General features: G+C 40.2%; 1 protein-coding gene across 4 annotated transcripts in view; it reads left to right on the top strand.

Moving 5' to 3' along the window:
* The window catches only part of CCDC39 (coiled-coil domain containing 39), a 187,398-nt gene extending 177,099 nt beyond the window's left edge, over positions 1–10,299 (top strand). For all 4 annotated transcript variants that reach the window (XM_033958862.1, XM_033958863.1, XM_033958864.1 and 1 more), the window contains 2 exons: positions 3,616–3,704; positions 9,396–10,299. In XM_033958862.1, coding sequence (XP_033814753.1) covers positions 3,616–3,704; positions 9,396–9,570 — 264 coding nt within the window. In that variant the 3' untranslated portion in view covers positions 9,571–10,299. The remainder of the gene's footprint in view (positions 1–3,615; positions 3,705–9,395) is intronic.
* Positions 10,300–13,532: the final 3,233 nt, after the last annotated feature.

Raw genomic sequence — 13,532 nt, 5'->3', positions numbered from 1 at the left:
CAGTTTAGTAAAAGAAGGCCATAGTTATTAAGGGCCTGATATTCAAAATGATTTAAATGGCCAGAAGAGGCACCTGGTTGTTTAAATTGTCCATTCAGATAGTGCTGCTGAAAATGCCTAGATAGCACTCAAGATGAAAACCAGTTATTATGGGAGCAGTCTGGGGGTGGATTGGGCTCTTAGCCAGTTAAGTGCCAAAGATAACCGCATAAATAGTACAGCGTAAAATGCAGTCCTAGCTTTATACGGTTTTAGTCAGATCCCTATACCTGGAAATTTACTACTGGAGTGAAGACATGGCCTGGCATTGAATTTCTGGGTTTAACGCTGGTGGTGGTCAGCAAATCACTGATTACCACTGGATGAATATCGGCCCTTCACCTTTAATTTAAACTATAATCTACATTGTGTATTGACCTAGCTTCCTATTTTGTACTAGCACATTGATCAAATTTGTACCAAGCAAAAATAGTAAAAATGTGTATGCATAAAGCCTGCAAGTCAGTTTCCTTACACAGTATTTAAGTTTTTGTATCTTTTTGTCCCCAGAATTTAATTTTCTGACACTTCAAGAAAAATAAAATCCATAGGAACTATTGTGTAATCACAATAAGATTGTATCAGCAGCAAATAGTTTGTCCTACACATGGCAGGGTCATAGCCTCAATTTGGAATTTATATGGGAATTAGACTCGCTCTGTATAGCAGGTATTCCCCAGGACCTTTCATAACTTTGCTAGGATGAAATCTTTATCTTGTTTTCACTATCTATGAGCAGAGCAATAATAATTTAGCTTCAGTTTATTCTTAGCACCCACACCAGACCTGTCCAGAACCTGTGAGCTATGCCTAGGGTTACCATCTGGCTCCAGAAAAAGGAGGATGGATTGAGATATCTGGGTTTTACGTCCATTGCTTTCAATGGAAGTAAAACCCAGATATTTCAAGCCTTCCTCTCTTCTGGAGCCATACGGTAACCCTAGTTATGCCTGTTAACTAGCAGATAGAGACAGAGAACAAAGTGTGAGCGCTGCCTTATAAAGCCTTAGCTCCTTAGTATTTTTTTGTCTCCAGCAGATGGTAACAGGCAGGTTATGCAGCTGCTGGACTGGTTGGGATAGGAAATAAGTCAGCTGTAGAATTCAAACTCAGTTGAGCAGGGATTGACCTGTTTTGCAAGTCTAAGCTCCATTAAAAAAATAAATAGACTATTTCTTCCTTTAGAGGAGAGGTGTTAACTTATAAGAGTTTAAGTTCCCCCACCGAGTTGCCATACTGGGACAGACCAAAGGGAATTTGGATTATCAGCACTGTCTATTTTGTGGCAGGGCTCTAGTTCTCTACAGCATTCAGGCCGAAGCTGCAAGCTGGAGTGCCAATGTGGCCTCTGTTCCTGAGGTAATTTTCAGGGACTGTGTATAATGAAGACCCCCACCGAGTACACAAAAAGTGTTGTTTTTACTGTGGAGCCTGGGTGGAATTAGGAGATACAGTACTACTCGTATAGACATGTGCAGGGCAGTGATGGTGTTCTCACTTCACACTTCGGCAAGGCATTATTGGCTCGAAGAAAGAGCTAAAACTATTCAGGCAGGGATTTCAGGGTTCCATTCATCTTAAGGGCTACTTTGCTACATTCCACAAGACTTAGATTGATCTAGTGTGGCTGCCAGTGGGGTGGTTTATAAAACTTACAAAAAAATTGTATTTATGGGTGAATTCTGTTGCCACAGGGGCAGGGAAGTACACAGATTGGATCAATTATAATGCTGCTGCTCCCCCTTGTGCAAAATTTGGATGTAGGGATGCGAACACAGCAAACACACACACACAGGATACGAGTCGGGAAGGAGGCGTTGCCAGTGGCTAGCTCCTAGACCCTTTTATTATGCTTCTAAGCTAATGACATCATAGTAACTCCCCTAGGTACATCTCTAATGATTGGTTGTAACAAAGGTACATGCTTTTACATCGTGTCACCCTCAACCCTGTTCGTAGGCATATCCTGATTAGCACTTGGACAAAACCTGATTCTCTGCACGTATGCAATGCCTATCTGATGTCCTTTACAACTAAGGACTAATCAAATTAAGGTAAGGGTTAATTTGTGCCAGGTAAGGGGGAGAGAGGGAAGGAGTCTGCATTCTTTCACTGGGCCTCAGGAAATCAGTGTGCCGATCTCGTCCTGTTTTAGAATGGCATCCCTTCATTTGGCAATAGTTTTGGACTTCTGATTGCAGATCAGAGCACAAGTGCATGCTGTTGTGGGAAGCAATTTTTACAATTTGAGCTTGGCGCAGAAGTTATAGCATTTGTTATGTCCTCAGGATTTTCATATAGTGGTGCAGTGATTTTGAGCAGTTTAGATTACACTTCTCCCTCAATATTCGCGAGGGTTAGGGGCAGAGCCAGCCTATGAATATTAAAAAAACCGTGAATAATATTCAGGCCGGTTCTGACCCACCCCCTGCTTTCCCCCGGAATTAAAGCTGTATTCCGAACCTTCCCCACATCCCTCCCACTTTCCCCCGGAATCCCTTAAGCCTTACCTGGTGGTCTAGTGGGTTTTCGGAGCAGGAGTGATCTTCCTACGCTCCTGCCCCGTGCAGATCACTCATAGGAAATGGCTGCAGTGAGCTCCTGTCATAGTCTCGAGAGACTACAGGAGCTCATGGCAGCCATTTCCTATGTATTGTGAAATGTAGTAAATATGTTGGAGGGGGGGTAAGTACCTGTTTTTTATCTGCCATCATTTACTATTTTACCTTTAAAGAATATAATAGCCTTCCTGGGTCAGACCAATGGTCCATCAAGCCCAGTAGCCTGCCCTCACAGTGCCCAATCCAGGTCACTAGTGCCTGGCCAACACCCAAAGAGTAGCAACATTCCATGCTACCGATCCAGCGTAAGCAGTGGCTTCCTCCATGTCTCAATAACTAGACTATGGACTTTTCCTCCAGGAAATTGTCTAAACCTTAAAACCAGCTACGCTATCCACTCTTACCACAACCTCTGACAATGCGCTCCAGAGCTTAACCATTCTCTGAGTGAAAAAATATTTCCTCCTCTTGGTTTTAAAAGTATTTCTCCTCTCAGAGCCCTAACCTTTTTAGTCTTTCTTCATATGAGAGGAGTTCCATCCCCTTTATCATCTTGGTCGTTCTTCTTTGAGCCTTTTCTAGCGCTGCTATATCTTTCTTGAGATAATACCAGAATTGAACGCAATACTCCAATTCTGGTCTCCTTATCTTTATTAGCATATCGGTAGGTATTTTACAAGGCTGTTCATTTTCTAGCAATTGCATGTGGATGGTTGGTTTTTTTTTTTCCAAATCTTTATTATTTTCAAAACTTACAGTAAGTGTAACCATAAATACCACATTTTATACATCAATAACACACACTTTTAATATTCCATTAATATCCATTACAGAATTAGTCCCCCCCCTTCCTCCTGAACAATCACAATGCAATCACATAAAATTTCTATAATGAACCCTAATATATCTAAATTTATTAATCTAACAGACCCCCATTCTCCCCCCTCCCAGATGTGCATGTTGATGTTTTTGATAAAATAGTTATAGTGGAAATATTTGTTTGTTTGTTTTTTAGTTTGGTTTAGAAGTACCAAAAACCATTTCTACAGCTGGGAGTCACAGTTCTTTAAGCAGTTCTCCACGGAGCTCAGTTTCATCTGTAAGGTATGTATTTGAGATATTTTTTTTAACCAAATATTTGTACTCATTGCAATAAAGATGTCACATTTTGTAACACTTCTGAGGTGCCATTTGGATTGTATGGTGTAGTGATGTTTCTACATGGTGAGAGGATTAAATAAAAAAGTAATGCCTCTGCTTCCATCGTGTGTTTAAATGAAAATGGTAATAAAGTTTGTTTCTAACATGTATATATTTTTGTACGTTATTCATCATCATTTCCCTGTGCATCCTGTCTAGTCAAGCACTTGCTCACAGTCCTTCCTTACCATCTCTTCATCCGCATCCAACAAATGCCCCTGAAGGTGTTCCTTCAATTTTTGGAAGATGGCAGATGGGGCAATGCCAAGAGTCCTTTCCTTGCACCTGCCTCTGTAGTATTTCATGCTGTGTGAGGCCTAGTGTTATGTCTGTCTTGTGCTTTGAACACTTCTCAGTCATTATTGCAAACTTAGCACAGTTGCAGTTGCCCTTTCTTCTGTGAAACTCACCCATTGCCATCATGGCTCATCCACTTCATTTTTGATCATAATCTTTGCATAGCCATCACTCTAAGCAAGCTGGATGCAGTGGTGAATTTCAATTAAAGGGATTCCCTTCCCTAGTCAGAAATTCTATCACAGCACCTTGCATGCTTCCATTTCACAAGCAAAACAGCCTCTTCACACAGACACTTATCACCAATTGAGGAGCAGATTAAAAAATCCAAGTGAGCATATGTAGTGCGTAAGTGCAATCATCTGTTGATGAATCATGGAGGAAACTGCTTTTCATTTAACATTTGTATATACTATTCTGCCTACTGAATAACAGGATTAATGCTTCATTAGTAGGCTCTGGTTGATTCTTACTGTCACAAACCTCATTAGAAATAGATGGGAGGGAGAGGGGGAATTTGGGGGCAATGATTAATATTGATTATACTTTATTTCCATAACATTCTCACTAGATCAATCCAAAGCCTGTGGAGTTGTGCATGTAGGCACTGAGCTACTTCAATTCCTCTCTATTTCTGGCTTCAGCAGATAGTGATAGCCTAACCAAGAGCTGCACCATTCTCTTAATGCAGTGTTTCCCAACTTCTTCAAGCCAAGGACCCCCCTAGATTGAAAAATTTGCAAACAAATACCCCCGAGCAACATACATAACAAATACAGGTCACTGCAACTGGCGTACAGACCAAGACAGACATGGCATGATGATCTGTTATTTCAGTCTCATAGAAACTGGCCCCATGACAGGTGGTGTGCCATTATTACAAACCGAGTGAAAATGAACAATGTAAAGTTCATAGTCTGTTATTGAGAAAAACATGGGGGAAGCCACTGCTTGCCCTGGATGGGTAGCATGGAATGTTGCTAGTATTTGGGATTCTAGAATCGTTACTCTTGGGATTCTAGAATCTTGCTATTCTTTGAGATTCTGTATGGAATGTTGCTACTCTTTGAGTTTTGGCCAGGTACTAGTAACCTGGATTGGCCACCAAGAGGACAGGTTACTGGGCTTGATGGACCTTTCGTCTGACCCAGAAAGGCTATTCTTAAGTTCTTAAAAAGAGTTGGTACCTTATAACAGCACTAAGGCTAGATTCTCAAAAAATTTCATTAAAAACTGATGGTCTGCTGTCACAGCCATTATTGTAGCGATTTTTAAAAAGACTCATTCTCCAAATAACCCACAGTTGTCATCGGGGGAGGGGGGGTCAGCATGACTTTTTTTTTTTTTTTTTTAAATAGGGATAAACATTTGTGTTTATTAAAAAGAAAAAAAAGGTTTCCTGCCTCAAACACCTGAGTGGCAGAAGGCTGCTGCAGGGCTTCCCCTGCTGGATCTGCGCATGTGTGTGAATCACTCTCTCAGCGAGCCATCTGATGGGAGAGACGGGAATTACAGTGAACCTCAGTGCAAATCATTTCCATGCAAACTTATTTGTGCATCAATCACTCTTTTGGAATTGGCCAAAAATCGGATCGCAGCAGACCCATGCAGTATTACTTATTCTGTTTAGTGCAACTAGCTTTTAGACTGGAGCTACTGAAGGATTCGGAGTCATGAATCCCTAGCTTCAGCTGTCCTCTGTTTCATGGACTTCTTCTCTGAGAAAACTTCTAGGAGAGGATGAGAATACAGTGATACTGAAAGGAATTGACAAAATAGAGCAGGAAAAAAAGTTATTTACAATGTCCAATGTGACACAGACAAGAGGACATGGACTGAAGCTGAGGGGGGACAAGTCCTGACAAATATCAGGAAGTTCTGCTTCACATAGCAAGTGGTGGACACCTGGAATGCTCTCCCAGATGAGGTTATTGCGGAATCCACCGTTCTAGGATTTAAAAGTAAATTAGATGCACATCTCCTTAAGAGAAGCATAGAGGGATATGGGTGACTAATATTACGCCATGTGTACACGTGGCTGGGCCTCCAAGTGTGCGGATAGCCAGACTTGATGGACCAAAGGTCTGATCCTGAGATGGCAGTTCTTATGTTCCCACTGTTGTAAGGCTCTCTCTCACAGAGCAGCTTCTTATTCATCATAAAATCTCTTGAAGTGCTGTATATTTCTTCTCAAGCTGTTGAAGTCCGAAGCTCCCCCCCCCCCCCTCCATGGTGGAGGATTATAAGCAGCCCCATAAGGTCTTTCTCATGCCCCAGGCCATTCAGGCATTGTTTAAAGCTGGACCTCACTTCTGAAGTAGAGTTCCAGCTTGGAAGAACTATAAACAAACTCTATCCTTGAGATCCAGAGGAAAAAAGAAATCTGAAATAACCTAAAGTGCATATCTTAGTGTAATAGCAGTTACTAAAATAATTTCCATCACGGTAGATGGAGGATTTGCACCACTTCCAAGATCCAGGGAAGTGGGAGCTATCAGCAATAAGATTAGAGCCCATTGGGGTCTGCTGCTAGCCATGAGAGCAAATTCCAAAATACATTTTTTTACTCATTGCAATGAATTAGGTTCCACAGGCCTCAACACCCTACTTCAGCAGTGAAACACAGAAAAGTGACATCAAATAAAGGCCAAATGGCCCATCCAGTCTACCCATCTGCAGCATCCATTATCTCCTCCTCTCCCTTAGAGATCCAAGTATCATGTTTTATTAAAATTTTGATGTATCGCAATATCATTAATTCAAAGCGATTTACAATTAAAACAGGGTCTTAATTATTAACTAAAACCAACACAGACGGACATGACCTAGGGAAGTAGGGAGAACTACAATAAGTATAGTAAAGGATACATAAAAGGAAAATACAAATGGAGGGTAAGAAATTTTTAAAGTATTGATAAAAATATAATAGAAAATTAAGAACTCTTTTTTTTTTTTAACTTTTAATTCAATTTCTCAGAGAATAAAATAGAGGATGAGTCAGTTTAAGCAATGAATAGGATAAATAGAGACTCCAATAATTAGGTCTCAAAAGCATCCTTGTTCAACCAGTATTTTAACAGTTAAGAACATAAGAAGTTGCCTCTGCCGGGTCAGACCAAAGTTCCATCGTGCCCAGCAGTCTGCACTCAAGGTGGCCCGTCAAGTCCATGACCTGTAAGGTGGTCCTTATCTAAGTCCTTTAATCCCTCTCATTTTTTTTTTTCTATCGATACTTTTTCTATAACCTGTCTCTACCTCTATCTGTATCCCTCTTCTTTAAATTTACTTAGTGTCTTACATCAAGAACACAATATTATATCATTTAAACCTTGGATGAATTTGAAAAAATAAATAAATTTACTTACTGATTTTTCTTCCTTAATAAATGATGGTAAAGAATTCCATATTCTGGGCACTGTAACTGCAAAGATCATATCTTGTCTTGTATTTATTATACTAAGTGATAAAATTACTAGAAGATCCTATATGCCTGTCCCATGCTTTCTTGAATTCAGTCCAGTTTTTGTCTCCATATCGACTGGGAGACTATTCTATACTATCCTTAGCATTTTTTTTTTTTTTTTGGCTACTTCAGCTTGTCTGCAGTGTTCTTTGTTCACAGGTTTAAAGACAATAGACTGTTTTCAGTCCAATTCTTTATATGAGTTTGCAAACCATTGGACCCCTGAGGAAGGTGTGTTTGCCGAAACACGGACTGTATAAGGTCCGATTGGATTTTTATCACAGTTTTTTTTTTATCATTGTACTTTTTTAATTGAATTTTCATGGTTTTATATGTCAGTGTTTAATAAATTATCTCCAGCACATCTGTATCCACAGTTTTTGTTTTTATTGGTAGACTATTCTATGCTACCATCCTTTCTGTAAAAAAAAAAAAAAAAAAGCGTTTCCTTAGATTACTCTTAACTTCATCCCATGCCCTATCACTCTGGAGTTTGCTTTCAGTTGAGACTCACCTCAAGCAGATTTATGCCACATAGGTCTCATAAATGTCTCATATCTTCCCTCACCCACCTTTCCTCCATATTGAAATCTTTAAGTCTGTCCTTGTACACCTTATGACGTAAACCACCAATCATTTTAGTAGCCTTCCTCTGGACTGATTCCATCCTCTTTATATCTTTTTGAAGGTGCAGTCTCCAGCATTCTACACAATATTTGTATTCTAAATTATGTCTCCAATTACCCCTTTTTCTTACTGGTCATACCTTTCCCTATGCACCCTAGCTTTTGCCATCACCTTTTCAACCTATTTGGCCACCTTAAGATCATCCCATATTATCACACCCAAGTCCCACTCTGCTGTCTGTCATGCACAAAAGTTCTTCACCCCCTAAACTGTTGAGGGGATTCTTTTGTTTTTTCCCTCCTTTGCTTATGCCGATGCTAAGCCACATACTTCAAATGATTACATTTTATTCCAGACCAGTAGTTCTGGTAGCACCAGATTGGCCAAGATGGCCTTGGTATGCAGGCCTGGTTTTAGCTCCAGATTGGTCAGTCCCTTCAGCTTCTACAATAGGGAAAGTTTCTAGACCAGTCTTATAAAGATGTAAAGGAAAAAGAAATTAGATATTATCTGGTATTTCTTTTTCCTTTAAACCCACCAGGCCAGGCCAGATTCCCTCTCATAAGGCCTGCTATTTAGCTGACCGCAATCAGTGGTTTGCTGTTGTATTGCTAAATCCAGAAATTCAATGCTGGACCATGCATTGAATTTCCAGGTTTGTGCAGTTGGCTAATACACAGCCAGTTAAGTGCAATATTCAGCACTAAACAGGCTGAGTGACTTTTATGTAGTCCTATTTTTGTGATTAACCTGGCCAGTTAAATGCCACCCCAGAAAACTCTCAAAATAATCTGTTTTGCATTCATCCCTAACCAATTATTTTCAGTGGTACTAGCTAGTTAACTTCCACTGAAAATAACCATTTAACTCTCAACAGGTGATTTAACCAAACAGGAGCCATTGCAGGCCAGTTAAATTACATTGAATAAACCCCCAAACTACTCGTGGTTGAGGATTTTTGTTACAAAATACAAGTTTCTACAGGAGATTCAGTAGCCTACTAATTCTCAGGGCATCCTTTTGTTACCAAAATATTGAGGAGCTCTGTATTTTCTGTCTGCATCTGCTGGTCAATAGGCACAAGCTCACAGGTTCTGGATTGATTTGGTGGGCTAAAGGAAAGAAAATTATCAGGTAAGATCTAATTTTTCCTTGTTTAACGTCATAAATCAAGAGTCAAGTTCACAATATTTATTTTCTTCATGTAGATCTTCTTCATCTAGAAGCTCCACCAGTTCAAGTTCTACTCTGCATTCACCGATTAAGATTGTCGACCTAAGCTTGCCTAGTTCCCAATCACTATTATCACCATCTGCCAGTTCAAGACCTCCCAGTAAAACAAGCCATACTGCTAGCCCTCACAGCCAAAAGAGCCCGAAATAGGCAATTCAACAACTTTTCAGCAGATTGAGGCATCAAGATTTTGCTATCTCATACACTTACTGATCAAATCAGCTATATTTATCCTATAAAAATTCAATTATGGATTATGTGCTTATAGCAAAACCCATGGCACAGATCCATATATCTATCCTTCATAATGGAAAACATCACACATTGGAAAATAAAAAATGTCATATCTTTTTCAGAACATAAAACTTGTAACTGCAATGGATATAGATGAATTACACTTGAATTGTCTGGGACTGTGGAAGACTCCATGAACTTTTAAAAAATTATTATTTTGGCTGAGCTTACCCTAATAGCTCAGGATTTAGGAGCCATTTTGAGTATTTTCAGTGCTAGTGTTGTGACATTTTTTTAGATGGCTTTTCACTAGCATCATTACTATTCAAGCATATTAACTTTATAAAAAGTAACTTCTTAAATTTGTACAAGTAAAAATAAATATATACTGTATTTCAGACAAAGAAATTTCTTGTAATTGTAGAATATTTTTGAATGTTTAAGTACTGCAAGCAACTTTTCCAGCAATTTAGACTTGTCATAAGGCAGGATGTAGAGTGTGTATTCAAAAATATGCAAGTTCCCATTTGATGAACAATTAAACTTGTAAAGATCTTACTGCAGTGGTCTATTTAAACTGTGAATCATTAGTTATACGAGATATTCTGAAGATTAAGCTATCTGCCTTACCTCTAATAAAATGCTTTAATTATGGTCATTGTTACATAGTCTGCTCAACAGTCACACATTAATTCATGATTAAAGATTATTCTTACCTAAATAATCTTTCTTGTAGATATGTCTAGTGGTCCTGAACACTAGGAACGTACCAAAGCAGTCCCCATCTAGGGTGGGCCCTCTGAGTCTGCCTTCAAAATGGAGGACCCGGAAGTGGCATCTTTCTTAGTTGCTAAGTCCACCCTATAGAATCTAATAAAGGTACAAGGGGTAGACAAAGTAACTGCTCTACAGATTTCTTTAGTTCTCTGTCCATGAGTTAGCGACTCCTCTGCAGAGTGCACTTTCAATACAATCGGCAGCTGCTTACCACAGACCACAAAGAGGAAATGGCCATTTTAATCCATCTGGAAATTGAGGCTTTAGATGCCAGCCTCCCTTTTTTGTCATGACTGATCAGAATAAAAAGGTGATCTGATATGTGAAACTTATTGGTAACTTCAAGATACTGAAGAAGCACTCACTTGACATCCAAAAATGCAACGCTTTATCATTTTTCTTAAGACCCCATAGGGTGAAAAGCAAGCAAACAGACTTCCAGATTGATGTGGAAGGCCGAGACTACCTTTGGTAAGAAGGACAGAACCGTGCGGAGGGCATCCATAATCTTAAGGAATGGTTACCTGCAGGACAGAGATTGTTACTCAGAAACTGATCTCGCTTAAGTAATTGTCACCAGAAACACCATTTTGATTGTAAGATCCAGAAGGGAATCCTCCCGTAAGGGCTCATACAGAGCTCTACTGAGACCTTGTAATAAGGTGTAAATCTAATATAAAATTTATTAATTGCACTATACCAAAAAGGTTCATGGTGATTTAAGAAGCCATAAAATCTATGGGAGAATACAAAAGCAATCAATAATTAAAATATCATCATACCATGCATATTGCAATTTATATAAAAAAAGTTTTCAAATTTTTACAAAACCTTAATATCAGTCCTCATGTGAACAGGAAGATTATTCCAAATTGTAATAGCAGCTTAGCAAAAGAGGAGTTGAACTGTTTTAACTGTACTCCTAATCTGTGGAAAATGTAGTAATAAAGTACCATCCGAAGCAATCTCAACTCCGCTCCCAGCAAGATCCCCCCCACAGACTCATCCCTTTCACATGCCCAAGACCCCACATTTAAAACCCTTTCCCAACTTCACCCGGTCACACATGCTGAGCTCCTAGAAATGCTACAAGAGCTCCGACCCTCCAATTCCATCCTTGACCCATGCCCATCCAACCTCCCTTTGTCCTCCAAAGATGCCTTTGCAGTATCAATCCTCCCCATCATCAACGCCTCACTGTCAACTGGGAAAATTCCCCTCAACTGGAAATCGGCCATTATCAAACCCACCCTCAAGAAACCATCGACCCAAATGATCCAAGCAACTACCGCCCCATTTTCAACCTCCATCTCCAAACTACTGGAGAAGATAGTGCTCCACCAACTGCAACCTTTCATTGATTAACAAGAAGCTCTATCTCCACGCCAGTCAAGTTTCCAACCAGGCCATAGTTCAGAATCTGTCCTCCTTGACATCATTGACAGCTGGTCAATGCTGGATAAAGGAAATGATGCCTTACTGGTCTGCTTGACCTTAGTGCCGCCTTCGACACTATAGATCATCAACTTCTACTAGACCAACTTGCTGACATAGGAATCAAGAATTCAGCGCTGCAATGGTTCACCTCCTTCCTGAATCAAAGAACACAATCCGTGCTACTAGGGACAGCTAAATCAAACCCCAAATCAATTAAATACGGAATTCCCCAAGGTGCCTTGCTATCCTCTCTCTTCAATCTGTATATCAGGCCAGTCATCGACACTTCACAAAAATATAACATTAAGATTCACTCCTATGCTGATGATCTTCAACTATTGCTCCCCCTAGGTGATGAACGGCCAACCCAACTCACTAACCTCCTACACACTGCCTCTCTGATATGAAAAACTGGATGACAGCCAATAAACTCCAGCTGAATGCCTAAAAGACTGAACTACTCTGGATCAGAAAAAAGAACACTACTTTCACCCGTCCGACACAGCAAAAGACCAGGAACAAAGTCTTGGAATTATACTGGATGGCTACCTGTCCCTCTCCGCCCACGTCTCACAGGTAGTTTCCACATCTTTTTACAACCTACGTCAACTGCGAATGATCAAACCCTACCTCCCAGAAACAGACTTAGCCTAACTGCTATATGCCTATGTACTCAGCAATTCGACTCCTATACAACCTCAGCTACCATGACCCCATTACTCCAGCGCTCTATGCAGCTCACTGGTTACCAGTCAAAAAGAGATGCATCTTCAAAGCCCTGGTCATGACACACAAGAGATTCTACCAAAACCCCCCAGCCTACATAGCATCCAAGCTACGCCTATACACCCCTAACTGCCCCCTCCACTCCAAAGCAGAACAAAGATTCAGCATTCCCACAGGGTGATCCCTCTGAATGAGTATGACGTACAAAAGATCCTACAGCCATTTGCTACCTCAGCTATGGAACTGACTACCCACACAGATCAGGTCGGTAAACTCACTAATGATCTTCCGCAGAGCAGTAATAACCTTCCTTTTCCGTTAATCGGGCCATTAAAAACTGCCTCCTCAATATACTTCTAGTACTCTTTGCTTTGAGCAGTCTGGTCTCTAGAATAAGCTCTGTTATTGTCTACTGTATCCTATTTGTTGTCATGACTAGTCTGTTTTCAAACGATTGTGAATGTCTACCTGTAACCCATTCTGAGCTTCTGGGAGAACGTGATAGAAATCGAAATAAATTAATAAATAATCTGGTGGAAGAATAATGCAAATGAGAAAAAAGTAAAATCAGATTTTCTGAAGAGTCAGTTTGTAATATACAATGAACTAAGCAAGCTGGTTTAAAAAACTTAATTTGCCTTTCAACCGATAACCAAAAAGATTCCAAGAAGAAAAAGGAAAACGCACCAGAGGGCACAACCAAACAGCCTACTGGGTGAGAGGCCAAAGCCTTTTCCCTCCTGAGCTTGAAAATAAGAAAGGCCTGCTATCTGTACCTTTAGCGATCCGACTGACAGACCCTTTCGAAGTCTCTCTTGTAACAAGTACAGCACTATCGAAATTGGAGCTATTAAGTGCTCTATATCATCTACAGCATACCAGTGCTGAAAAGGACTTCCAGGCCTTGGCATAGGCTGCTACCATACAAGTGGGAACCT

Source organism: Geotrypetes seraphini, chromosome 9 (genome assembly GCF_902459505.1).
Source record: "Geotrypetes seraphini chromosome 9, aGeoSer1.1, whole genome shotgun sequence".
Lineage (NCBI taxonomy): Eukaryota > Metazoa > Chordata > Amphibia > Gymnophiona > Dermophiidae > Geotrypetes > Geotrypetes seraphini.
Note: the sequence above shows the minus strand (reverse complement) of the source record. Positions and strands in the feature narration are given on the sequence as shown.